This window comes from Anopheles moucheti, chromosome 3, assembly GCF_943734755.1.
Source record: "Anopheles moucheti chromosome 3, idAnoMoucSN_F20_07, whole genome shotgun sequence".
Taxonomy (NCBI): Eukaryota; Metazoa; Arthropoda; class Insecta; order Diptera; family Culicidae; genus Anopheles; species Anopheles moucheti.
Genome location: NC_069141.1, coordinates 8512382 through 8536287, shown reverse-complemented (window position 1 = coordinate 8536287; position 23906 = coordinate 8512382). Strand labels below are relative to the sequence as shown.

Sequence of the window (23906 nt, the reverse complement as noted above, 5' to 3'; positions counted from 1 at the left end):
ACTCCCAATCTTAATCCAATACTGTGGAATATCATTATACTATGTTTGAAGAAAAATACTCAAAAAATTATTAAAAAAACCGATGGAAAATTGAGCAAAACTTGGCGATGTAAACGCTGGCGTAATCCGGTGTCAACTCCAAAATAATCCGGAGCATTTTTTTTAGTAGAATTTTGTTTTTCGGCGTTGAAGTCGAAATGGACTCATGTATCCACACTGGATAACCCATCACTAACCGAAAACGGGATTGGTCTCGCAAATAGTTTGCATTGCACATCTTTATTTGCTTTGGCAGCACACCGCGCTACGCTAAATATTTGTATGCTGCGATCGTTAACGAAACGGTTATGTGATCGCTCCCTCCAAAGATCGAACGGACCGAGTATCATTATACGATATCTCGTTGGAGGGATTTCCCCCCTGTTTAAACGAGGCGTTGTCGACCAACAGATCGACAACGCATATTGCACAAAGGATAGCACAATTTACTCGGAATCGGCAGTAGCATTATAGACAAAAAACAAACCACGACCCATTCAAGCGCGGTATCAATTAGTAAATATAATTACCACTTTACTGATGTTGATCACGTTTCTAAGATGCTGGGCATGGAACATAACGGTGGCCACTTAGTTGTTGTTTGTGTGGAATACTCAATGACTGAGATTTTTCCCCTTTCTCTACCCCAAACAGCGTCTGGCAAAGGTACAAAGGGCACTACCGTTAGCAGTGACGTTTGACGATTACGGCCGGTGCTTCCGGTTCGGGCAAGTTGACCCGACCTGTTCGACCTGTCGGCATTATCTATCGGCGCGTCGAAGGGGCAGTTTCTTCAATGGAAAAATTGGCGTATATTCGCAGCGAGTCTAATCGAGGGGCGTACGTAGTGCAGTTATTGGTCGTGTTTCACACGCTCTCTAGGCAGGAGAGAACACGCGTAATAACCTTCGTTTCGGATGCATAAATTAGATTCCTCCACGCCTTTGAATCGGTGTTGATCGATACGGTTGGTAGTGTTGGTAGTTCGGCTGAAGCTATACAGCTACCAAACCCATCACATCTAATTACCGGCATGTGTGGAATAAAATGGGTATTATTCATGGAACACTGCGCACGGAAATGATAAGAACACGATGTTTAGAAAGTATCGATCATTGGATTTATTGCTCAGCTATATCCTGTTTATGTTGTTGTAGGACTTCCGCAAAATTTCTACTGAGTTGTCGCACTAGACGACGAGTAAACATCATAAAAACATAACGTAACAATATACCAATAAAAAAAAAACAAATAAAATGGCCATCTTTATAGCGGTGAGTACTCTACAGACAACGATATCACAAAAAGGGGTTAGAGTTCAATAGAGCATTGGAACTTTCACGCTTAACTCCTAACGAAGTATTTCGGCGTTGAGCACCTCCGTCCATTTGCACGCCTCACTGACGGTGTCCTTGATCGGTGAAGAGAAGAACCAGTACTCAGAGAGAGACTCATGGACAGGATGTGGTAAAACGAGTGCGATACGGAAAGGACACGAAAGTTGTTGTATCGCTCGCTATAGGAAACACCACTGGCGTTAAGTGTTTGAGGTGGTTTGTTTGGGTTTGCGGCAAAGGCCCATCTGCCCTTGGTTCCACTTCCGGATCACTGCTCACCAATCGTCACGATCACACGTTGAGCCGTCTTATTCCAGCGCGATTCCCTCCTTCTTGGCCTGATCGCGATACTTCTCGAGGTACTTGTTTTCCGGATCGTACTTCTTCTGCAGTGTCTCCCATTGCGTCTTGCGGTTCTTGATGAGGTAATCGATCACCTGGATCGCGCCGTCGCGCTGCTTTGGACTACACTTGGCACAGTCCGTCTTGAGCGCGTCCGGCAGGATACGCTTCAGCTCGTTACCGTCCGGAGTGCAGCGGCCCTCATCCATCAGGCACTTGAAGTAGTTGTTGAACAGGCGGTCCGACTTCAGAATTTCCTCTACATCGACGTTATCGTACTTGGTGGTGTACGACTGAGCGGCCACCGTACCGACCAGGGCAAGGGCAACGACGACGAACAGTTTCATGGTTGGAGCGTTGGATGAGTTCTGTCGAAGGAGAGTTAGAAATTCGCTAGAATCGAAAGCTTGGAGGCGCTGAAAACACTTGTAGTTTGAATTGTTAATCGATAACGTTTCACACGCAATGCAACGAGCGCACGAACTGATCAGGTCTACAACTTTGTTCGTTGTTTGAAAAACAAAGAAAAAACGTTATCTTGCTACGATCACTACAGTGCGTGAAGATCTCTAGGAACGCTGCTAGGAACTTTGGCGCAACTTGGGTCACTTTTCACGCTATACTAACCTGATGGGTTAGAGCTGGTATATCGTTGAAAAGGAGTGTGTAGATTCGCGATAGTGCACTGCAAAACTGTGCTCTATCTACCGGCCCGGCAAGCCTTTTATATATTTAACTCACCGGAGATACGACTACTAGTAGCGACTAGTAGTGCTGGGAGAGGTTTGCCATGACGAAAGCATCGTCACCGGGAGAGGTTAACTCTCGTGTCGGTCTCATGCACTTGGATCTCCACAGGTAGCCGGTTAGATACCACTCGTCCGGTATGACGACTACGAGCCGAACGACACCTTATGACGTTGGCACGCATTGGAGCGAGAACTGCACTGAGTTGATTAGATGGTAGTTCCTCGAATCACTGGGTAGGGGTAGGTGCCACTCGGTGCCTGGGAAGGTGAGACAAACGAGAAATAGATCGAGCGGGGGATGGATCAGTGCATGATCGTGAACTTTCAGTGGCCCCTCCCTTCCTGTCCACCTTTCCTCCTTTGCTGCCATGTCGCTAAAAGAGCCGGGGGTTTTCTGGTAATTTTGAGTCCTCCTCGTCTAGATGCTGAGGTGCGGAGTGCTTCAAGAGGTGGCGATGTTCATTTTAGCACCTTTTTCTATAAGAGACGAAACAGCAGCAGCCACTCTTCTTCGTCATCTTCCGCGGCGTTGGACCGCATGTTGCGGACCTGTGCCGTTTCCTACCCTTGCAATATCCGCTCGTGTGGCCCATTGACTGCATTTTACTTATGCATCGTCTAGCGTTGCTTATAATTGTTATTATCGATACCCAATCCGTCGGTGAGGCTTTTAGCTGACTTGCGGCGAAACGACGAGGGAGTGGAGAGAGGTGCTATTTTTTTCTGGCGGAAGTGGCGCGATGCGGTGCACGCGCATCTGAGGCGAGAGTCGCGGTCCATGGGGTCGTGCAAATTTACGCTGGAAGGTTGTGGGTTGTAGGTGCGTAACAGTTCGCTACTGTTGGCAGGTGGCGCTATTGGTGAAACTGTTTTTTTTCCTACCACTGCTCTATGTGCGCTGATGAACGGCACCGGCCGCAATGGAATCGGACAATAGAGAACTCCCCTCTCGTTTGGCGGTGGGGTGTAGCCGAAAACGAAAAACTTCGAGAGCTTCATCGGTACTGTTCGGGGATATCCTTGATCGAAAGAATTGTTTAGATTTAGAGGTATAAAAACGATCGCGGTTCTGCAGTTCGGTACAGTCGGTGCTTCCATCGCAATTCGAGAGCTTCTTCTCTGGCAAACAACCGTCGCATTCATTTCGGTTAGTTAACAGATAGTATTTAGTGTGTTAATAGCTTTTGGTTATGTGTTGAAGTGTTTAATAATTCTAATTTGATCGTTTTCCCTTTTGTGTCCGTTCTTGTGGTGTTTCTAGTCGCCAAACAAACAACCATTGCCATCATGAAACTGTTCGTCGCCATCGCGTTTGCCCTGTTGGCCATCGTCGCCGCCCAGGAACAGTACACCACCAAGTACGACGGTATCGATCTGGATGAGATCCTGAAGTCGGACCGTCTGTTCAACAACTACTTCAAGTGCCTGATGGATGAGGGCCGCTGCACTCCGGACGGTAACGAGCTGAAGAAGATCCTGCCGGAAGCGCTGCAGACCAACTGTGCCAAGTGTAGCGAGAAGCAGCGCAGCGGTGCGATCAAGGTGATCAACTACGTGATTGAGAACCGCAAGGAGCAGTGGGATGCACTGCAGAAGAAGTACGATCCGGAGAACCTGTACATTGAGAAGTACCGTGAGGAGGCCGTGAAGGAGGGCATCAAGCTGGAATAAGGCTCGCGGGTGGGCGAACGATCTGTCGCTCTGTGATATTGTTTTGTTGATGTTATCTCAAAAATAAAATGTGATAAACCTTTGGATGTTAAACAAATGGTATGTGTCTTTGTTAGTTTTTCTTGATATGGAAGGTGAGATTTTTAAAACGACTGAAAGAATAATTACTCCAGAAATTCGATTTATCAATTTTTGAAAAAATCACGCGCCAAACGTGTTGCATCGTTTGACATTGAAATGTTGCACAAGGTTTATAGCTTCGAGGTCGACTGCTGGAATATTGTATTCCCGAACGAGTCGAAGTTTGACAGTTGTGCAATCCACTCTTTCATCCCGTTCAAATCAAAACAAAGCATTCGGAGGATGTGATTTTTGGTGTATCTTGTTGGTTGAATGAAATTCTTTGCTAAATTGTGTGTTAATCTATCGATTTTTAGTCCAAATAATACGCCAATAGGGTGGTTTCAAAATGGCTATGGAGCTAAGTATTTTGACGTTGAATATTTGGTAAGTGTGGTTGCAATTAGCTAAATAATTGAATCTTTTTTGTGCACTGAATGTTATTGTCCTGTTGGTTGTGTTGTGTCTTTGTACCGCGCAGGGGTATTCCGTACGTGTCGAAGGATCGGGAGGTACGTGTGAAGGCTATCGGAGATGTGCTGGCCAGCGGTAACTATGATATCGTGTCACTGCAGGAAGTGTGGTCAGACAGTGACTATCAGTATTTGAGGCAGCGTGTGGAAAATATGCTTCCGTTTTGCCACTATTTCTACAGGTAGGTAAGCAGAACCGGTGACGATGGCAAAGGTGTGTTAATGAATCATCTCGTCTTCTCCCCTCCAGCGGAGTCGTCGGTTCAGGGTTAGCGATTCTCTCGCGCTATCCGATTGTATCGGCTTTCTTCCATGCCTGGTCCGTGAACGGGTACATCCATCGCATTCAGCACGGTGACTGGTTCGGTGGGAAAGGGGTCGGTATGGCCAAGATTGCCGTCAACGATCAGCTGGTGCATGTGTACGTCGCTCATGTAAGTGCTGCATTAATCATGAACCGCCGGGGAGTGTGTAAGCCAACAGATCAGCATCGTAAAATGACTGGTTCTGCTTAGAGATTCGATCTAGTCACGGTGTGACGTGATTTGTAGCATTAAGACATCATTTACGAAACGATTTTGTTGTATTCCTTTTACACCGATGGGGTTAATGTCGATATCATTTATTTTACTCCGACACGGTGGCGATTAGGCGCCGCTGGTCTTGAATGATAGTAACTTCCTACTTCCTGTACGGCACAATATGATCGATCGGGGACGCATGGCAGTGAATTTCCATAATATGTTAATGCGCACTCGAGCAAACGTTAAATTAAAAATCTTTCTTTCCTCCTGCACGCGGCGAACAGCTTCATGCGGAATACAACCGACAGTGTGACGACTACATGGCTCATCGTGTAATACAGGCGCATGATACGGCTCAGTTTATTGAGAGTACGCGCGGACAGTCGGTGCTGCAAGTGCTGGCCGGTGATCTCAATACAGAACCGGGCGATCTTGCTTACCGTGTGTTAGTAACCAGTTCAAAGCTGAAGGATTCATACGATCGTAGATCGATTGGTAGCGCCGTTGGCACGAATGAATGTCACACGAACAGCTATACTGATCCGACGGTGGCCAAGCAGCAACCAAACGGGAAACGGATCGACTACGTCATGTATCGTATAGGGGACAATTACGATGGACGTTTGTTGGAGCATCGATTACCACTGCCAGAACGAGTCCCGGGCCAAACGTGTAGCTACTCAGACCACGAGGCCGTGTATGCCAAATTGATACTGAAAAAAACATCGTCCACTTCCACCATCCAGAACCTGATCGCATGCAAAGTGCGAGAGGAGGAAAGTTGTAGCCGAGAATCGCAGGAAGAAGTCGCACGGGAAGCAGTGCTGGCACTGCGTGAAAGTGTGGCCATATGCAACGAGAGTCTAAAACAGCTGGAATCGCACCGACGCAGCTACACCCTGATGGCGATCGGGGTGATCATCGTGTTGATCAATTTGCTCGAACTGCAGGCACCGTACGGGCTGAAGATAGCATTTTTGGTGCTCAAATTTCTGCTCTGTGCTGTCATCATATTTTTCGTCGTAATGGCCACTATCTGGAACGTGATGGAGAAGCACGGCATACTCGCGGGGAAACTTTCGATGGAAATTGCCCTGAAAGGGTACAGCCTCGACAGTCTCGGCCGCTCCGGCGGTTACGCTGCGACGAGTGAAAAATGAAGCAGACAAATGCATTTTTCCGATTCCACTTTGGCGCGTTCGCGTTTTTGCCCCCTTCCGTTTGAAACAAATGACCTTCGATAAAGCACGCCACACATTACAGGCAACGATAGAAGACTGCACACCGCCGACCCGATTGATGTACCGACCCCCCGTACTGTAACGTACAGTACGCACGGCAAATAGTTCGTTAAGGCTTGGTTGATATACAAAACATTCCCCGAAATAGAAGCCACGCCAGCGCATGGGAAAATCACCGTAATGCTCTTTGTTGTTTCGATTTTAGATTTGCTTTCGATGAGCCGAAGGGAAAAACGATCCATGGTCATAGTGTTAGCCTGCAGCGTGGCATGCAATTGCAGGGCATTCCCTCGATGTGCCGTTGCGATAAGCACGCATCGCAGTACTGATGCACCGGCACACGTTTAATGTCGACACCTGGCGGGAGATTTTCCAACTTTCCAGCGAGCTTGGTCCGTAATCGAGCTGAGTCAGCATACTGTCTGGTACGCGTTTCAGTTTTGGTGGTTTATGAACCATGGAAGGAACGTTTGTATCTTATTTTTTAACTTAAATCAACTCTATTCTACAACCTATTTTTGGGAAGGATGTGCTGATGGTTTCGCTTGGTAGCATTTGGCCGCAAAAAAACAAAAATGCCACTCGTCTACCTATGAGTAATCTATTTTGAAGATTTTCCAGCATTTATTGAATGGAAAACGCGGCTTTTCATGAATAAACCATCACTTGCACTGCTGGCACCAAACCGACATTACTGAAATGAAAAAAGAAGGAATTTAAAGGTTTTTGTTTCGCGTCTACCGATTTGGAGCTTTACGACAACAACAAATAGTAGCACAAAAAGGAAACTGTTACTATTTCACAACAATCAATTGAAACTCACTATTAATATCTTCGATCTTGAAGATGTTACAGTCGAAAGATCACGCATTGAAAAAAACCGCCAGAATGACGTCAATGATGAAGAGGTGTCGGAAGAACGGTGCAAAGTGGATTAGAGTCTCAAGTGCAGCAGCAATTCAAACCATCCCACGAAGAAGAGGAGATGAAGCAAGCATTTGGTTCAATTTCGTAATTTTGTGGTAGTCATTTTCAGCTGCTTCCTGGTGTGTTAATCAAGCGCGTAAGTTCGGAAGAATAATTCCCATCCGCTGATGTGCGATTTAGGATGGAATATTCTACCATCAGCATCAACAACAGCAACCATCTGACCGGTGTAGTACAGCAGCAAATCGATTCTAATTGAAAGGGCACTCCGTGACGTAAAAGGAATTGCGTCGCATTGAATATGGAACGGCACAATTTCCTGGAAGCAGCAGCAATAGGAAGGGAATTCCCAGCAAAACGGCAAGGGTTACCCGGTTTTTAAGAAGAAGGCCTCGTATCGATCGATCGGAATGGAACCGTTGCGAAGTCAATTTCCGCTGAAACCGTGCGCCGACACTGTTGACGTCTTTCACTTGACCGACATTGTGTGCCGGTCGGTGGAAAAGTACCCTTCAGTAGCGCCTACACTTAGCACGTCGATCATCCGTTCGAACGATCGGCAGGTTAGGCTGCACCGGATATTGTGTTCGGTGGACCGGTTGCACAACGCTCGACGGTGCCGCGTGGTGGTTGGTCGTGATTAACGTTGCGCTGTGAACTTGAACTTGATCTCGTTTTTCCCCCCCAACGTTACGCTCGCGGCACTGCTGGCAGACACGTCGTGGAGATCGGCCGGTCGCTTGAGTTCAAGATGAAAGCCATGGCTGTGGTGGGTGCCGTTTGGATTTCGGAGGCCGGTGTGATGGCGATGGTTATCTGGAGAGCGTGCGCTCGAGAGAGGGAGAGAGAGAGAGAGAGAAATCAAGTGGTAACAAGGAAACATGAAAAGGCATGGCCCGAAGCTATCTTTAAATTTATTGCTCAACTCAAGCGAATTGATCCACAAACCTAATGTCTTCAATCTGCCGGGAATTAAATTTGGCAGATATTCTTCGGATCTTTAACGACCGCAGTGTATGTCCCCCCTGTTTTTTTATGTCATTTGGCAGTCGAAACTGAAGAGAAGTCATTGACATGATCTTGTCATGATCGAACCCGGGGCATGATTGATTGCGTGCTGTCAAATGTTGGCGCATTCGGCATTAGAAGCGGGTGTGAGCCGCAGAATCGAAGATCGATTTGATTATTCTTCTTCGGATAGTAGCATTTGCATCCCGCTTAAGGTCAATGCTCTGGTGGCAAGTTATCTCACATGTCGTGAAGGGTTAGTGCAGCTCGCTAGCTCCATCCGGCTTGACTGGTTTAAACAGTTTTGCTTAAAAGGGTAATAAGTTTGCATTTTTAATTGAACAGCAGCTGAAGATGGGACAGACGGTGGATTTTTAGGTTAATGTTTTCTCTCTCTATGCAATCCTGCTCTTGGATACGGTAAATTGGATTACATCACTGGATTGAAGAGAACCAAGTGAGAACAGTTGGGCAAATATGTTTGAGTATCTTTTCTTTCATTTTACAGAAGAATAAGTATTTAAAAAACTAAATAAATCAATTTTAACAATACTTGTGACATGAAAAGGATGGCCAAATTGTTGCCTCTGTTGAACGATTGCAGAATTTGACCGATGAAGTGTGCCCCAAGGGCATGGACATGAAGTGTCCATAACGTTGAGTTCAACCGCCTGGAAGATAAATCTCCTCCAACACGTTATGCACCCTGCGAATCCGTGTTGAGCGATGTGAACGCATCTATTGATCGGGGGACTCGGTTAATTGATATCCTGTCAGCGTTCGTCTCGGAGCTTTTGGGAAGTGAAGTGATGCAGCGATGACGATGTATCCCGGCATGTCAAGTCATGTATCATCCACCAGAATTCAATGGCTCTTACCTAAAATTGTAAGAATGACCTTCAGTGCACAATAGGCAGGAAATATTGCCATGACAGTACTTAACGATGCCGTTGGAAACTGGCTAGACATTCAATAATGAAATAATGAAATATGGAAGGAAAAAAACAGCCCCAAGAAAAGTATAATGTTGTTACTGCTCCAAAACGTGATAAGTGCCACCATCAGGAAATGCAGCAGCTAGAAACGTGCTGAACATTTGCAATTGTCCATTTGTTTACTAATTGTTGGCTCGCAAAAAAAAAACTCCTCCCAACTCTGAATGTTTGCAAGACGCATATAATAGCAAATGACGCACATCGAGGCCATTGACTTCAGCCAAGAGAAACAGAAGTGTCATCGAATGTAGTACACGGTACATCTCGACCAGCTTTACCAGCATTAGGAAGATCTCTTGTCTGGAGTAGGGTGCTAGGGCGCGAAGAAGCCAGAATAAGCAAAAGTTCGATTGAGGTGTAGGCTTGGGTATCGAGCGAGACAGCAAAAAAAAACAGCATGTAATTGAACAAACGTGCGTGGCCTGTGTGACTAACTGGAAACCGTTTAACTTTAACCAATTACTGTACAACCCCCATGGATCGTAAAGGTGGAGATTAGTGGTGGAAAACTTCCCACCCTCTTTAATCCACCTCTAATTGACCGTCAACAAACATTAGGCTCATATGTTTTGTTTTTGGTGTGAATGGAGTGAGGAAAAAAGAAACGACACAGATGGTTGCACAATTAACACATATTTAGGTGCTGTTAAACAGTACGCCGTTTAAAATGTTGGAAAATGGTGTGCAATTGATCTTGTTGGAAGCTTTTCTAAAACCGTGCTGTGATAGTATTAGACCCAGTATCGGACAAAACAGGTGGAGCTCCTGGAAAAACCTAGAAGAAATTGAACGAATTCGTCTAATATTTTATTTGAAAATCAAATCGTCTAAATTCACTAAATATAGAAGACATAAATTTATTGAATAAATCAATGATAATACGTTTATTGCATAAATGTTGGACTTCCGGCATGATACATCTCAAACATAGTGGGGGTCGTCCTTGGTCATTCATTAATATTTATAATCTTTTAAGAAGAATTCTTTCTTATTCTCTGAACAATTGCCTTACTGTTTTCGAATTTTCGAGTCATTACAAATTAAATGATAACGTTGTCAATTGTTAGTTGTATATAGTGAGATACAAAACACAACAAAAAAAGTGTTCTGAATTCTCCTCTAGATAGCAAAGTACTTGTATGAAAAACCATAAGTTATTCTCTTGACATCGCAAAAACTTTGAATATTCACTCTAAATATAAAAAAGTCAACGTTTGACTTTTACGTTGTCTCCCTATTTTTCGGAGTTCGGCGAAATAGAATAGAGCGTTATTTAGTAAAAAATTTAATTATAAGCTCAACGGAATACCGTTTCTGATAGTATAACAATGCATTTACTGATATGGGCCGATCCTCGTAACGATAGTTCGATCATCCGGGTTGAGGTAGTGAACATAAGTTTAGGAAACTATCTTCAGTCTTCCGCTGTTCAGAGCGTCTTTTAGCGCACAGCCATTTCGCTAACCCAATGGCAAAATAAATGGACAAATGGTGTAAACGTCTTTCCACTTCCCGAAAAACCTACTTGAGGGTGCACTTGTACGCACTTGCTAAGTGATCCGTTGTAGTTTCCGTTGGCTGAATGTATGTTTGCCATCGGGTACACTGGGTCTTTTTTTGTTGTTGCTGGGAGGGAGACGTTTCGTAATCGGTTCAAGCTTTGTTTTGGCGAAATAGATAAACACCCAATTGTTCACACGATAACCCTTTTACCCTGGTTGGGGTGAGTTGATTTTTAGCGTCGGTCGGTACATTAGTTGTTTGGCTGTGCGTTTATGGGCTTTTGCTTCGCCTCATGACCCAAGCATGTTCGTAGATCGGATCAGTAGGTCATAGTTGGTGATCGTGCAAATAGAAAATGAATAAAGGTGGGTTAATGTGTATGTTTGACAAAAAAAAATCAAAATCTCATATCGATTTATTTGCCGATAAATTGAAGTCATACAGCCGAAAATTCATCAGCTGATCGTTGCTTTTTTTTCGTTTTCTCATCCATCCAAGACGCTAAAGAAATAGAAGAACCGAAAAATTGAAGGCAAACATTTATCTTGCGCGGATAAGAAGTACAAAAAAAGATGGAGTTGTGCCTTTTTTCTTTCGAGGTCTGCCCCAGACACCGATACGATTCCGAATATGGCAATCTAGCTTTTTTTTCTACCTCTTTCCTGTCTGATAACTATGCTTTCGCTTTGTTCAAACCCGTGACGTAAGTAGTGGAGTAGATAGTTTGCTAAAATCTTTCGCTCACCGGATACAACCCTCCCCGCTCCATAACAGGGGATGTTTGTTTGCACTTCAGTCTTATGGCGAGTGGCGAGTGAAATGTTCAATCTAAATACTGTGATGACTAAAACAGGATTTTTTTCGTCTCAAATTAATGTTTACTCACCGTTTTGTTTGCGGATGGTTAAAATGGGATGAAGAAAAAATCCATAGCGTTTCACTACCCCTAATGCTCGGTAGCTTGAGATCGCTATTTGTCTACTCGATCTAATGAACAAAACAATTATTTCCGTTTAAGAAAAAATGATTATTTCCACAATCGAATGCAACCATTGAAGATGAAAGTGATCGAAAAGTAGATCAAAAAGTACAAACAATTGTTACTTGGGCTTATTGAATGTCCAAATGAAACAGCGCTCGCAGCTGAAAGAAGCGGAAACAGAAACAGAAACATGATTAAAGTGCGATTTGCGTAATTTGGCAATTTCGTACGGAATTCCCGAAATCATTCTAACCACCACCCAGCACCAAGCAACAGCATGTGGAGTGCAATAATGCCCGAATTGCTCCGCAATTAAAGTTTTATGGATTTCGTTTGCCCTCCCTTTCTGGTTGAGCTTTTCCGCTTTATTGCGCACTTCGGTTTGGTTGGTCTGTTTACTGTTGATCGTGGTGGTCGTATTTTCTATTTGCTTTACGATCGTGGCATTATTTATTTGTTTGTTAAAAACCTTTATGACGTATGCCGTGGGGTTGAGTTTGGGGAGGGAAGGAAAACAACCAGATTTCCGTATGGCACCTGTAAGAAAAGCGCTTGCCCAGGGGGTAATTATTCTTTGCGACGTGCTGGACGGAGGACTAATTGATATACACAACAGTGTTCTTGTTGTGAAGACAATACATCTCGTTCCGGTAGCTAGTTAAAGATTCTAATACCCCCCGGGCGGTTCTAAACAAAAGATAATAGATAGCGATAATTGCTTTAGCCGTTCGTGATCGATTAGTCAGACACGCGAGGTAAAGGGCTTTCGGTAACAAAATTTATTCTAACCCTTCGGTAGGGCATCGCCTGATGACTAATCTTTGACAGCTCGTTGTCATTTGCTGTGTGCAAAACAAAAAAATAGGCCAACGACGATTGCGCTAATTGAACTGCGGTGTGAATGCGTCTTAATCTTACGTTAAGATATATTCAACCGTTTGCGGTGATTTACACTCGTTGAAAAAAGGGAAATAAAACAACCTTCAGGCGGGCGTGTGAGTTGTGTTCATAGATTCGAACCGGGAACTGGGGAGAGTTGTCCAGGGTTGTCGCTAGTTGGATGGAAAATTATCGTTTACATGACCCGTCCATACCCGCACGTGGCACGATATGTAAACCGCAATGGAACCGCTGAACCTCCATCAGGGCAGGTCATCGCAGGTGCAAACAATTGTGCCGTTTGAGAATGAGTTCGATTATGGAAAATTCTACCGGCAGAGCGCTGATCGTAGCGCATGTAGAACAAACGATTCACCTTTGCCGTGCGCCAAGGGTAAAAAAGGTTGTACAACCGATGAGTGGGCAAGGTAACCGGAGCCGCAACGAGACGAGCGCACTGTAAGGAATGACCTTCTTTTTGGGGCTGGGTATGCTCGAATGTGTTTCCTTGATCGCATGAAACATAAATCAGTGTGAGCAAATACACGCGCGGGTTTGCGAAGCCTTCACGATGATGTCTGTAGCCTTTGCAGCGACGGTGTAGATTTGTCCGGTTTTCTCCGGGTTTCGAGGGCTGCAAGATGGAGGCACGACCATATCCGATGTGTAGTTAAATTTCTTCGCTTCTAGTATGATTCGCTTAAGCATGATTGATATCGTTTTTGCTCAAATTTGGACTCGGGAAAGCTCTCGGCTCGGAGGATTCGGAGAGATAAATAAGGGGCATGATAGTAATGCAAAAGTACGAATCTAGCATGTTCCTGGCGAGGGGAGCTTACTCAATGGGTAGATCGTGCTTGAATGACCGTTAATCGTACCAGTTTGATTGACATTCGAAGATTAGACGAAGTTTTTGTTGACTGCCCCAGACTTTCCTGGGACAGGGCGGATTGTGTTGTGCGGTTCTGCAAAATTTCTCCTTTTTCTTTCCTGTTCCAAAAATTTCGTCCAGTGGCTGGTGAAACTGGTTTCGGTAACTGAAAACGATTGCAAATCTTTTGCTCACAAAACTTAGCATAAAACCATGGACTTTTAGACCTGGGTCTATGTCTGGGTACTTCGAGACGAGAAGATCAACTGATCCTCACCACATTGTACTCAATTTCACTTCCCTAAATAAATCTTGGCTCAGTTTCGTGTACTTACCGCTCCGTGCGTTCGTCTGCCATAACCTCTGGATCACTTGATCGTGAGTTCTCGATCAAGTGATGCCAATCATGCAAGTTATATGTTTGAGATAGAGTGAATAGCCTGAATGGTGAAGATTATGACACTAGCCTGTGATGGGGAAGAAGTCCACCATTAAATCTGAGGGCGTATGAAGGCACCTCCGGTGCCACGAATAATACGCGAGAGGCCCTCAGAACCGAATACAGCGTCCAAAAATAAATAAGATTAAACAACTCCGCCAGCGTGTGTCTAGTGTGTTTGGTGCGTGTTCGCGGTCACCGCTGAGGGTGGAGATCCCCATCTCCTTCCCCTTTTTCGCTGCCAAGAGTACTTGTACTCGAACGGAAAAGAAGAACTACGTCCGTAACGTTGAAGACGCTGAATCGAGATAGTGTGTGCGATAAAACAGGAAGGACGATCAGCTGGTGATGTTGCGCCTGGGGTGGGCAACATGGGATGGCGACCGAAGGAAGAGAACGAAACCAAACGAAACTCATCATGTAAAATTTCGAATTGGGTGCCGAGTGACGACGGTAGCGGAACGCACCGACACAGACAAGCCGGCGGGAAGGAACATCGCGCACGACCAAGGCCTGAACATGAGACAAAAAATAGGAAGCACAACCAAAAAAAAAAAGCATGAACATGAAGGAGCATGACGGTTGAGAAACCGCACCGCTTTCGGGACCAAAGCCTCCAAGGTGGCCGGCGTTCGGGAAGCGAAGCGAATTTGTAGTTCGGTATATAAGCCCGCTCCAGAGCCACGGATAGTCACAGTTTGGCTTCTGCCTGTACTCAGTGAGCAACAAACGAGTTCCACCAAACGGTAAGTATCGCTACGCTTCCTTGCGTGGATTCGGCGATCGACAAGGGAGAGTGTTAAGTGAAGGGGTACAAGATCACACCCAGTGATCGAGTAATAGAAAAGGTGTTGAAGCGTGGAAGATTGGAAGCAGTAGAATTAATTGCAAAACGCACCATTAGAACAGAATGTGATGTTAAACTGTGCGGTAATTAGTAGATTGAAGTGAAAGGGATGATCGTTCGATTGAAGCGAGTACTGCCCTGGGAAACAATGCGTGTGAAAGCCGCTAATCATAGCTTAAACGGTTCACGCAACAGAGACTTGTTTGCAAAATCGGGTTCGTCGCTTAGAATTCGTCGTTGAAGTCTTTCGTTTTGACGCAGTCGAACGCTCTTTGCTCTTTGCGGAGCTAGAAAAGGAAGCATAATAATGGAGGGATTTGTCATAAATTGTCTTAAAAGTTGATAAACTATTAGTATAACTAAAGTATTCTAATACTAAATATAAAAATAATTCTTTTACAGTACATTAGTTCTCATCAAACCTATGGAATGATCAATACACCCTTCTAAATTTCAAACTCCACCTGATAATGTGCTGAGTACACATGTTTACAAACACCATTTGAGCGAATCACGGATTCCATGTTTACCGACCGGCACACAGACCGGCCTAAACAGATTCGTGTTCACAGTTGCGGTGTAAAGTTTGTTTCCATTTTCTTGCTTGTTGATTTCTCAGAAATGTGCCCCACGTCAATCGGACCACTAAATCGTTAGCTTGTGGGTAGATTTTATTCGCAAAGACACCTTTTCCGTCACGCACACTTATTCTCGGTGTAATCAGCGATAAGTAGCACTGACTCATCACTTATCGTACGAGCCGCGCGCTTTCGGTGATCCTCCCGAGACAGTGTTGAAAAGGTTCGCCACGTGGAGGAGGTGGGTCAACATTACAATTGTGCATGGGTGAATCTATTTCACCCTCTGTATGTGTGTGTGTGTTTGATTGCCAACACAATGCAAGGGTACTGTGTGACATTAGTAGGTTAGCGGGTTGTCGGGGCACAGCTCCATTGTACGGTTGTGCCCTCTCTATAGCAAAGGGGCCTACAGCCTGATGGTATATAATTTTGCGGAGTATAAAATGCAGTGATAAAAATGCTCTCATCGGTTCGGATGCGTTCAGTTCGATAGGTTCAGTTCTGTTCGACGGGAAAAGCGCGCCAAGATTTCAGTCCGTTCGATGAAGTGATCGCGTCGGTACACCGGTCTAGATCTAGAATTAATCGCCACTTCCTGTTGGGCATATTTTTCCCTACGCAGTATCCGTACCCGTGCAAAGATGAAATTCTTCGTCGTTGTCGCTCTGGCCCTGGTTGCCGTCGTTGCCGCCCAGGACAAGTACACCACCAAGTACGATGGTGTCGATCTGGACGAGATCCTGAAGTCGGACCGTCTGTTCAACAACTACTACAAGTGTCTGCTGGATCAGGGCCGCTGCACCCCGGACGGTAACGAGCTGAAGCGCATCCTGCCGGACGCACTCAAGACGGACTGTGCCAAGTGTAGCGAGAAGCAGAAGACCGGCACGGAGAAGGTGATCAACTACCTGATCGACAACCGCAAGGATCAGTGGGAGAACCTCCAGCAGAAGTACGATCCGGAGAACATCTACGTCAACAAGTACCGCGATGAGGCCAAGAAGAAGGGCATCAACCTGTAAGGTGGTTGGGACGCTGTGTTTTTGTCAGTGTCGGCTAACGCGACCAAGATCGGAATCGGACGAAGCAATGACTGGTGAATGGCGTGCTACCGTTTAAGAACACTGATATGGATCAATACCGAGCAAATCAACTGCAACCAAGTGCCTCTTTAACTACGCAAAACACACTCACACTCAGCATATATAGCTCCGTCAACGGTGCAGCAGAATACGAAGCAGTATAGTTTAGACCGAGCCGTTCGGCCGTACGATTCGTGCGTGGCCGATCGGTATCGGAGAAAGGATGTGATATGCGAACAGGAGAAGAGTGCCAGCAAAACCAAGTCGAATCCTATGGGTTTATGAAAGCGTAATTTGTTTTAATCGAACAATCCCGTCAACTTACGATCGCAACGCAGCTGCCAACCCAAAAACGGTCTGCGTTGCGCTCGAGCTGTGCCTTCTGAGTGAACTTCAAACTTATAAAACTTCATCCAGTACACAAAAATAAACTTACCAACAAACAATTTTAAACAACAAAAAAACAAATCACTGTGTAACGTTATTATGGAGTTATTGCCGATAAAACTGAAATCCGAATCAACATAAGCAACATAAAAGCACTGGATGAAGACTGTTGGGAGTATAATTTATACGCTCCTTCACTTAATATCAGTCAGTTGACCTACTTGGTGAGGAGTGGGCTCATATCAGACACAACCTTTCCACTCCATTTCACGAATCTGGCCAAACTTCTTCGCTCCATTTCGGGACGTCTTGCATAATAGCATAATTTGTGCACAATTGCATCATTTCCCATCCTTTGTAATTGTACGCGGCACCACACACACACGCACGCACAGAGTCGAATAATTATGGCAGCAAATCCGAGCCGATACGCCATGCGATCGAGATCGCGATCTCGCGACGGTGCAATCTCGATGCAAGTGGGCGCGAAAGCTTTCGTTTTCTTCCGAAAAAGGAAAGCCGGTTTTTTTTGTGGTCGGAATCGGAAGGTTGGTGCAGTTTGTGAAGGTGCACGAAATAATTTCGATGCTATACATTCGTGTGTTTTCCTCGGTGGGGGCTAAGGTCAAATTGGTTGGGGTTGAGCAATGTTCCAGCACCCTTGCCTCGTGTATTTTTTCTTTTCTTAGGAGGAAACACACTCACAAAAGGGTCCAGTTTAATGGAGTGCTGCAGGGGTGCAATTATTGATGCGCTCCTTGTTGGGAGAACCTTTAGAACTCGGCTGCGTGTGCGTGTGTGGGTTGGTCCGTTTTTTTCGACGGTGATATGTATTATGTAAAGAATTATGCAATCAGTGGGCCAATGGTGAGCAAGACCAAAGGAAGGAAAACATGGACGAATGATTCATCGAATCCGGAACAGTAAATGACGAATTCGTTCAGCATAGCTGCGTGCAGCGTTGTGCAGCGAGTCGTCAAATGATAGCTACGCCATTTCGTATGCGGCCGTTTTTGTTGTTGCCGTTTAAATCGGTGCTAAGCTGACATATGTCTGGTGGAATTGAAATAAAAAAACGTGTCACCTACTAAATTGCTCACAAGAGCGATATGCGCTAGACGAGGCTGGCACAATGTGGCACCCGTTTTCCGCTACGAAAAATCACACGTCTATCATAAATGGCTCAATTCGAAGCATATTTGCTGTCCTTCGTCTATTTGCGCCAGCTGCGAATGTGGGGGGATGAATAAAAACTCACCACGCTACACTAACTTTGCACGTCGCATGGATAGTGGACTTTTCGAATAGTTTTTTCCCCTGGCGGCTAATAATTCCCATCGATGAATCATAGACCATTACTGTTGCAGCTGCACTCTTTGCTGTACGAAAACCATTGCCTCATTCCACCCCCTTTTTTGCTCCAAAACCCGAGGTCGATATAGTTTTGTGTAGCGCTTCATGTTAATGATGGTGGAAGCAAGTATCCAAAAAAAACCAAAACCCCAACCAGCGGACGTCGCGGACGAGGTCAAAGAAGAGCGGGCAAATTATGACTTTTTAGCGGACGAAAACGCATCGACGACCTTTCTTCCATCACGTGCTGCGCGCACACGAGCGATTGATGGGGGTGCCATTAGCGCGGAAATTGGAGTCGATTGGTGACCGGTTGAACTGTCATCGCTGCGAGCCGGGCCGGTGATGCGGCCGATTTGATGGACAAAATTGCATACTGTAGGAAATTGTGTGTGGCCAGCGCACATGGGACTGATTGTACGAGCGAAACTACTGGAAAACTGGTTGCAGCGCGAAGATGCATGGACTTTATTCTGATTTCTGTTTCAAATTTTCACTCGCAACCATGCGTCCTTCACCATGATCTTCGGATGAGTTATGCTCGGTTGCGTGGCCTTCGGTCTCAACGGTTCCGTCACCGCTCGACGATAGCTCACCCGCTTCCTGCTTCACGCGCTCGATCAGTGCGTCCGACTGCATGTACTTCCGCCGGTACTCACCGGTCGGATCGTACAGCCGCTCGAGGATCGTGAAATCTTCCGGCCGGTTCGCGATGATGAACCTGATCACCTTGTCCGAACCGATGCGTTGCTTTTCGGAGCATTTCGCGCAATCGCTCATCAGCGCATCGGGAAGGTTGTCTGTGTGGGCGGGAGGGAGCGAAATAAAAAAGCACAGGGTTTCGATTTATGCTCGCATCACGATCAGAGCGCACTTCCGCACCTACCTTTTAGCTCCCGGCCATCGGGCGTACAGGGACCAACATCTTTCAAGCAGTTCATGTAGTTATCGAGCAACCGTTTGCTGTTGAAAATTTCATCCAAATCCACATTGTCGTACTTGGTGATGTAGGGTTGATCGGCAGCAGACACCGCTAACACAAGCACGATAAGGAAAATAAGTGTTTGATAGTGCACCATCGTAAGGGAATAACCTTTCTTTACACTACACGATCACTGTTCAGGTTTGTTCAATCACTTGTGAGTTTTCCAACCGAACTAACAGTGGCATTTTCCCATTGCAACTGGTTTTATACGATGTAGGAAGAGCAATTTAATCAATTTAGTACGACCAATCATCAATATAATGTTCGCCAACATAAACGTATAATCGGAGGAGTGCAATAAATGCGTGCGGGTAATAGTAAATGACATTATTAGCACCTTGTTTTCTTGTGATTTGTGATTGCATCATCTAGTGCAAGTAATTGTTTTGTTTTGCGGAAGTCATATTCGCAATGCATGTCTTATAATTTAATGATTTGTTCACAATTTAAGACTATTTGCAGAATAAAGTTGGGTAGGATGTATCAGTTTTGTGTCAGGCACTGTATATTAATTTTAAATTGGCTTTACTTTATTTGAATAATTTTGTTCCTTTTCCTAATTAACCAAATTAAGGAAAACCAGTTTCTGTTCCATTCTTTGTTGATGATTTCAAATATAAAATTTAACAATCCGTTATATGGTTAACTTACAGTAAAGCTAAACGATCCGATGCCGCGTGGAGCCCATTGCGTAGTATTCATGTATTTCGATTGCATACCTCTCAGGCGTATTGCGAGATGTACAGCGGAAAGCATAATGTACAGGCGTTTTCTATGCGAGTGGTTTTCATTTTCAACACAAAGCATAGAAATGGATTGTACGCATACAACGTTCAACATAAACATCAAAAACAATGTTAATAAAAATATACGTTATTTGAAATAATAAAATAATAATATGTCGATATTGCTAGTCATCCGACGGGTTTTTTTTTATCATAATCCTTAACACAAACCCACCAACCGATTGAGCCGGCAATGGAATAAACCATATCATTCCACACTCGTCCGCTATTTACTTTGATTTGCGAATTTCTGTTTTGCTTCTCCATCCCCCGAGTCCGGTGCAGCGGCACGTTGTCCGAATCAGTTAGCAGTTGGGCAGTTGTTGATTGATATTAGCAGTTCACATGCCCACCAGACGTTGTCGTACACGCCTACTTGATTGGGTGGGCTGCACACACTGTACAGAACGCACGTTGCCGTTGATGGCCATTAAGTAGCGCTAATGTTTGAAATTAAATGATTCAGTACATGCCCACCTCTACTGGGTGGATGTTCGTCACCGGTAGCATAATTGATTAGGGTATGTTTCAGGATGTAGCGTGAGATCGTGATCGTGGACACGATTGAAAGATCCAAGCAGGCAGGTTGAAGACGCAAAAGAGAAGCAAATTACTTTAAGTAAACGAAATAAACGAACGAGAGTTTCTTGTTGAAAATACTGCCTTTCAAAGGTTTTGTATTCCGAGCGTCAGCATTATCTTGATCTCGAAAGATCTCCCTCACAGTTGCTGAGAAGATTAAGTGAAGAAATCAATTTAAATGATAAGGCAGCAATTTAACGGCTGCACATGCGGGGTGCAGCACCGAGCACCGGGGATTGTGTCAAATCACTTGACCAGCACACGATGGAAGTAAACATTGAGCTAGACATGCTATTGTTCCGCTGAATGTAACATGATAAGCTCGGGCTTCAAACCGTTCGTTCATCCGAAGATTCAACTTGCGAGTAAACGAAAGATTGGTTAAAGGTGTGATTTTTAAACTGTCGTCCAGTGTTCAAATCGCCACAAAAACCGCCGAATGTCCAAAGGGGAAAATACACGTATGCGTAAGCACTCATAATTCTAGCGACGAGTCGATCGTGTACGATCTCGTCCCGTTCGCGTCCCCTGCTTTCAGTGTGACTGCGTTCCGCCAGCGGGTAATCGAGCAATTAGGGGAGGACGCAACAGGGAAGCTCAATTGTGCAAAAGCCGTGGTCGCGCTCAGTTCACGTTCGATTATCGTACCGAGCGAAACGTCGCTATCGGACGAGGCGTGTGCGTGAAGATTATCAGTTGGCTAGAAAACGTGTTCTGTTTTGTGGTTAAACAACTGCGATATCTTCGCAAACTAGCGAACCCTTAGCAGTACGTTATGGCGCTGGTTGGGAATAGATTGGCGTTGGTACTGTTTTGTTTCGTGCTGGGGAATTTCGTGCTGTTTCACGATCGTGAGCGGATCGTGATGGCGCAGTACATCGAAGATGAAACGTCTCTGCGCGGACTGGACTTTATTGGCGATTCACCGAAAGGTAGGTCCGGCAAGGTGCAACTGAGTCTAGAACCTATGAGGAACCTTTTCTCTTCGTGTAGGTCTGTTTGGACGGTGGCACTCGGAGAAGCATTATTTGCGCCGGCTTCATCTAGACCGAATGGGCGAATGATCGTTGACCTTGAATGTCAGCATGCGTGTAAAGTTACCATCGGACATACGCAGGGGTTTTTTTCTTGGAATACTCAGCATAGAATCGGAATTAATCTCAACGCAATGCCTCACAAGTGTGTACGAGACTGATGATTTCAGAATCTAGACGGTAAGTGTCGTTATCCACTATTTACTCGCAGCTCTTTTCGGCGTCCTCTTTATTTCTGGAACGTTAGTCGGTAGCAAGACCGTATTTACGACGATGGTGATATCAACCCATGTAGGATTAACGTAATTGGTAGGCCATATTTGCGCGTCGTCTGTCGAGTGCTGCTGGTGTTATAATCCGTGTCATTGACTCTCAATGTTTGGAGCGTTTTGTTGACCATTGCAATCGATGTCGCACCGTTGGTGAATTTTACAGTTAACTGGAAAAGTCAATGTTTGTGTTTGTGAAGATTTTTAAACTAGTCGTTTAAAAAAAAAGCAGGAATCATGTCCAGCGAGGAAATTCAAACAATAATTCGTCAACGCTGTGCATAGTAAATGCTTAGAACGAATCATGTTTCCTTTATCCTCCAAAATGTAAAACTATCCTGCAAAGGTCAAGAAAGATTAAATGAAAAGCAATAAAAAAGAAATCTTCCTCATTTTTCGGAACTCCAGAAGTACTCGTCTGGTCGTTAAAAATGTGAGTTGAACGTGTGTTTTTTTTTACTTCCCTCCGTAAACCATTTATCGGCAGGCAGCAATTACGAGTGTCCATTGTTCTCTCGATGGCTTCCACAGTGTGGACTAACAATTTTGAGGTTTCATACGCGAGGTGTGTACATGGCGTTGGAAGAACTTCGTCTCCATTGAGCATACTTCACGGGGAAGGGTTTTGCCCCGTTTGTTTTGGTGTTACTTTGGACGCAAGCAATTTTCGAACACTCATTCTCTGACGTCAGAATTGGGTGCGAGATAAATGTGATTCCATTCTGTCGATTGAAACGGTTAGCAGCCATTGTTGAACGTATTTTCGCTGCTTAAATTACATTCCCTTGTGAACATAATTTTGTGGAGATATAATAATAGAATATATTTTTTTTATTGCAGGTACAAAATGGTGTGAGAATAATGCTCTCGATAATGGTTAAACGAAGTGTGCGAAAATGAAAATAATGTTAAGTCTCTGTCGAATACATTGTTAAACTAATAAGATACAAATAAAAGTACGCGATGTGCAAACAGCTTTTATGTTATGCATAATTTCTATATGATTTCGAGTGTTTTTGAGGTATATATTTGAGGTGAAGTAGTTAATTGATCACTTATTCATAAAAATGCATTTTGTAAGGTTAAGTGACAATTTTGTTCTGAAGGTAAATATGATCCGTATTGAAGTTAGATATTTTAAGAAATTTTACAAAACACACTCTTGTTTTCGTAAAATTGAAATGTCTTGTCGAATCAACATTACAGAATACGCCTGTGAGGTATGCAATCGAGCGTTTCGTACATTAAGCGTTTCGTGGAAAACGCTATAAACTGCTTCGTGCCATAAAATCAATCACGCGCGCGCTTTATGCAAATTTGGCACGTGGTTATTTGCGTTTGCAAACATAAATATTGTTTTAATTTTAATGCATGGAAAGATAAGAAGAAATCCAAACGAAACATGATTTTGCTTTGTGTGTGTATTACCATACAGGTAGGTTGTTGCCGGAAGTTGAAGGGGTTCCAGTTATGCAATGAGCCGTAATAGGAATATCGTCGCTTTCTAATGAGATTTGATAAACAGAAAGCGAAGTAAGCAAGACTTCGATGATTCGAACCTTATAAATGCAAAACGAAATGTTCAACTAAGAAAGTTAAACAAGAAGAAAATATAAATAATTTTAAATAACCAAAATTTTTAACACTTCTTTGAATCTCAGCAAGTAATAGATCCATTATTTACTGCTCGTAATCTTCATCTTCTCTCGGTAGCAAAGAAGGTTACACTCATAATAAGCTTGTGCACCATCGCACGAAAAAAAAACGCTCTCATGGCGATAATAATTACTGTTGCTCAAATGTCTAAGCAGCTTCCAAACGTGAGCTGATGACAGTTGCCGATCGGCTCGCAAATAGCATACCGGCTACCGAAAAAGAAATCACCGCCACACGAGAACACC

The 23906-nt window shown here is 44.5% G+C and overlaps 5 protein-coding genes and 1 long non-coding RNA gene across 7 annotated transcripts; 4 read left to right on the top strand and 2 right to left on the bottom strand.

The window, feature by feature from the left end:
* Positions 1-1142: 1142 nt before the first annotated feature.
* LOC128303263 (ejaculatory bulb-specific protein 3-like) lies at positions 1143-2399 on the bottom strand. The gene is made up of 2 exons (XM_053040158.1): positions 2346-2399; positions 1143-2086 (listed from the first exon to the last, which is right to left on the bottom strand). Exon 2 carries the CDS (start codon positions 2063-2065, stop codon positions 1685-1687), a length of 381 nt encoding a protein of 126 aa, XP_052896118.1. The 5' UTR covers positions 2066-2086; positions 2346-2399; the 3' UTR covers positions 1143-1684.
* Positions 2400-3753: 1354 nt separating this feature from the next.
* On the top strand, positions 3754-4211 carry LOC128303262 (ejaculatory bulb-specific protein 3-like). Its single transcript, XM_053040157.1, has one exon. The coding sequence runs from the start codon at positions 3755-3757 to the stop codon at positions 4136-4138; it is 384 nt and encodes a 127-aa protein (XP_052896117.1). The 5' UTR covers position 3754; the 3' UTR covers positions 4139-4211.
* Positions 4212-4502: 291 nt separating this feature from the next.
* LOC128303250 (putative neutral sphingomyelinase) lies at positions 4503-6551 on the top strand. 2 transcript variants are annotated; one of them, XM_053040144.1, is made up of 5 exons: positions 4503-4645; positions 4740-4770; positions 4834-4913; positions 4982-5165; positions 5540-6551. In XM_053040144.1, exons 1-5 carry the CDS (start codon positions 4608-4610, stop codon positions 6413-6415), a joined length of 1209 nt encoding a protein of 402 aa, XP_052896104.1. In that variant the 5' UTR covers positions 4503-4607; the 3' UTR covers positions 6416-6551. The 2 variants fall into 2 exon arrangements, with proteins under 2 accessions (XP_052896104.1, XP_052896103.1); XM_053040143.1 differs by having other exon boundaries at positions 4740-4913.
* Positions 6552-14691: 8140 nt separating this feature from the next.
* On the top strand, positions 14692-17058 carry LOC128303265 (ejaculatory bulb-specific protein 3-like). The gene is made up of 2 exons (XM_053040161.1): positions 14692-14846; positions 16151-17058. The coding sequence occupies exon 2, from the start codon at positions 16170-16172 to the stop codon at positions 16548-16550; it is 381 nt and encodes a 126-aa protein (XP_052896121.1). The 5' UTR covers positions 14692-14846; positions 16151-16169; the 3' UTR covers positions 16551-17058.
* A 1760-nt stretch (positions 17059-18818) lies between these two features.
* On the bottom strand, positions 18819-20992 carry LOC128305962 (ejaculatory bulb-specific protein 3-like). The gene is made up of 3 exons (XM_053043612.1): positions 20953-20992; positions 19237-19383; positions 18819-19150 (listed from the first exon to the last, which is right to left on the bottom strand). The coding sequence occupies exons 1-3, from the start codon at positions 20990-20992 to the stop codon at positions 18819-18821; spliced, it is 519 nt and encodes a 172-aa protein (XP_052899572.1).
* Positions 20993-21317: 325 nt separating this feature from the next.
* Positions 21318-22968, top strand: LOC128303267 (uncharacterized). The gene is made up of 3 exons (XR_008287388.1): positions 21318-21634; positions 21696-21916; positions 22846-22968. It is a non-coding gene; the product is annotated as an uncharacterized LOC128303267 (long non-coding RNA).
* The last annotated feature ends 938 nt before the right edge of the window (positions 22969-23906 follow it).

Bases quoted from the DNA above. Each gene is read 5' to 3' on its own strand.
- LOC128303265 (XM_053040161.1), top strand. From the start codon at position 16,170: ATGAAATTCTTCGTCGTTGTCGCTCTGGCCCTGGTTGCCGTCGTTGCC.
- LOC128303250 (XM_053040143.1), top strand. From the start codon at position 4,608: ATGGCTATGGAGCTAAGTATTTTGACGTTGAATATTTG. The intron at 4,914-4,981 runs GTAGGTAAGCAG...TCTCCCCTCCAG, and splicing joins TTTTGCCACTATTTCTACAG to CGGAGTCGTCGGTTCAGGGT. The intron at 5,166-5,539 runs GTAAGTGCTGCA...CGCGGCGAACAG, and splicing joins TGCATGTGTACGTCGCTCAT to CTTCATGCGGAATACAACCG.
- LOC128305962 (XM_053043612.1), bottom strand. From the start codon at position 20,992: ATGTCTAGCTCAATGTTTACTTCCATCGTGTGCTGGTCAA. The intron at 19,384-20,952 runs GTGATTTGACAC...TGCTTGTGTTAG, and splicing joins TTCCATCGTGTGCTGGTCAA to CGGTGTCTGCTGCCGATCAA. The intron at 19,151-19,236 runs GTAGGTGCGGAA...CCGCCCACACAG, and splicing joins CGATGGCCGGGAGCTAAAAG to ACAACCTTCCCGATGCGCTG.
- LOC128303263 (XM_053040158.1), bottom strand. From the start codon at position 2,065: ATGAAACTGTTCGTCGTCGTTGCCCTTGCCCTGGTCGGTACGGTGGCC.
- LOC128303262 (XM_053040157.1), top strand. From the start codon at position 3,755: ATGAAACTGTTCGTCGCCATCGCGTTTGCCCTGTTGGCCATCGTCGCC.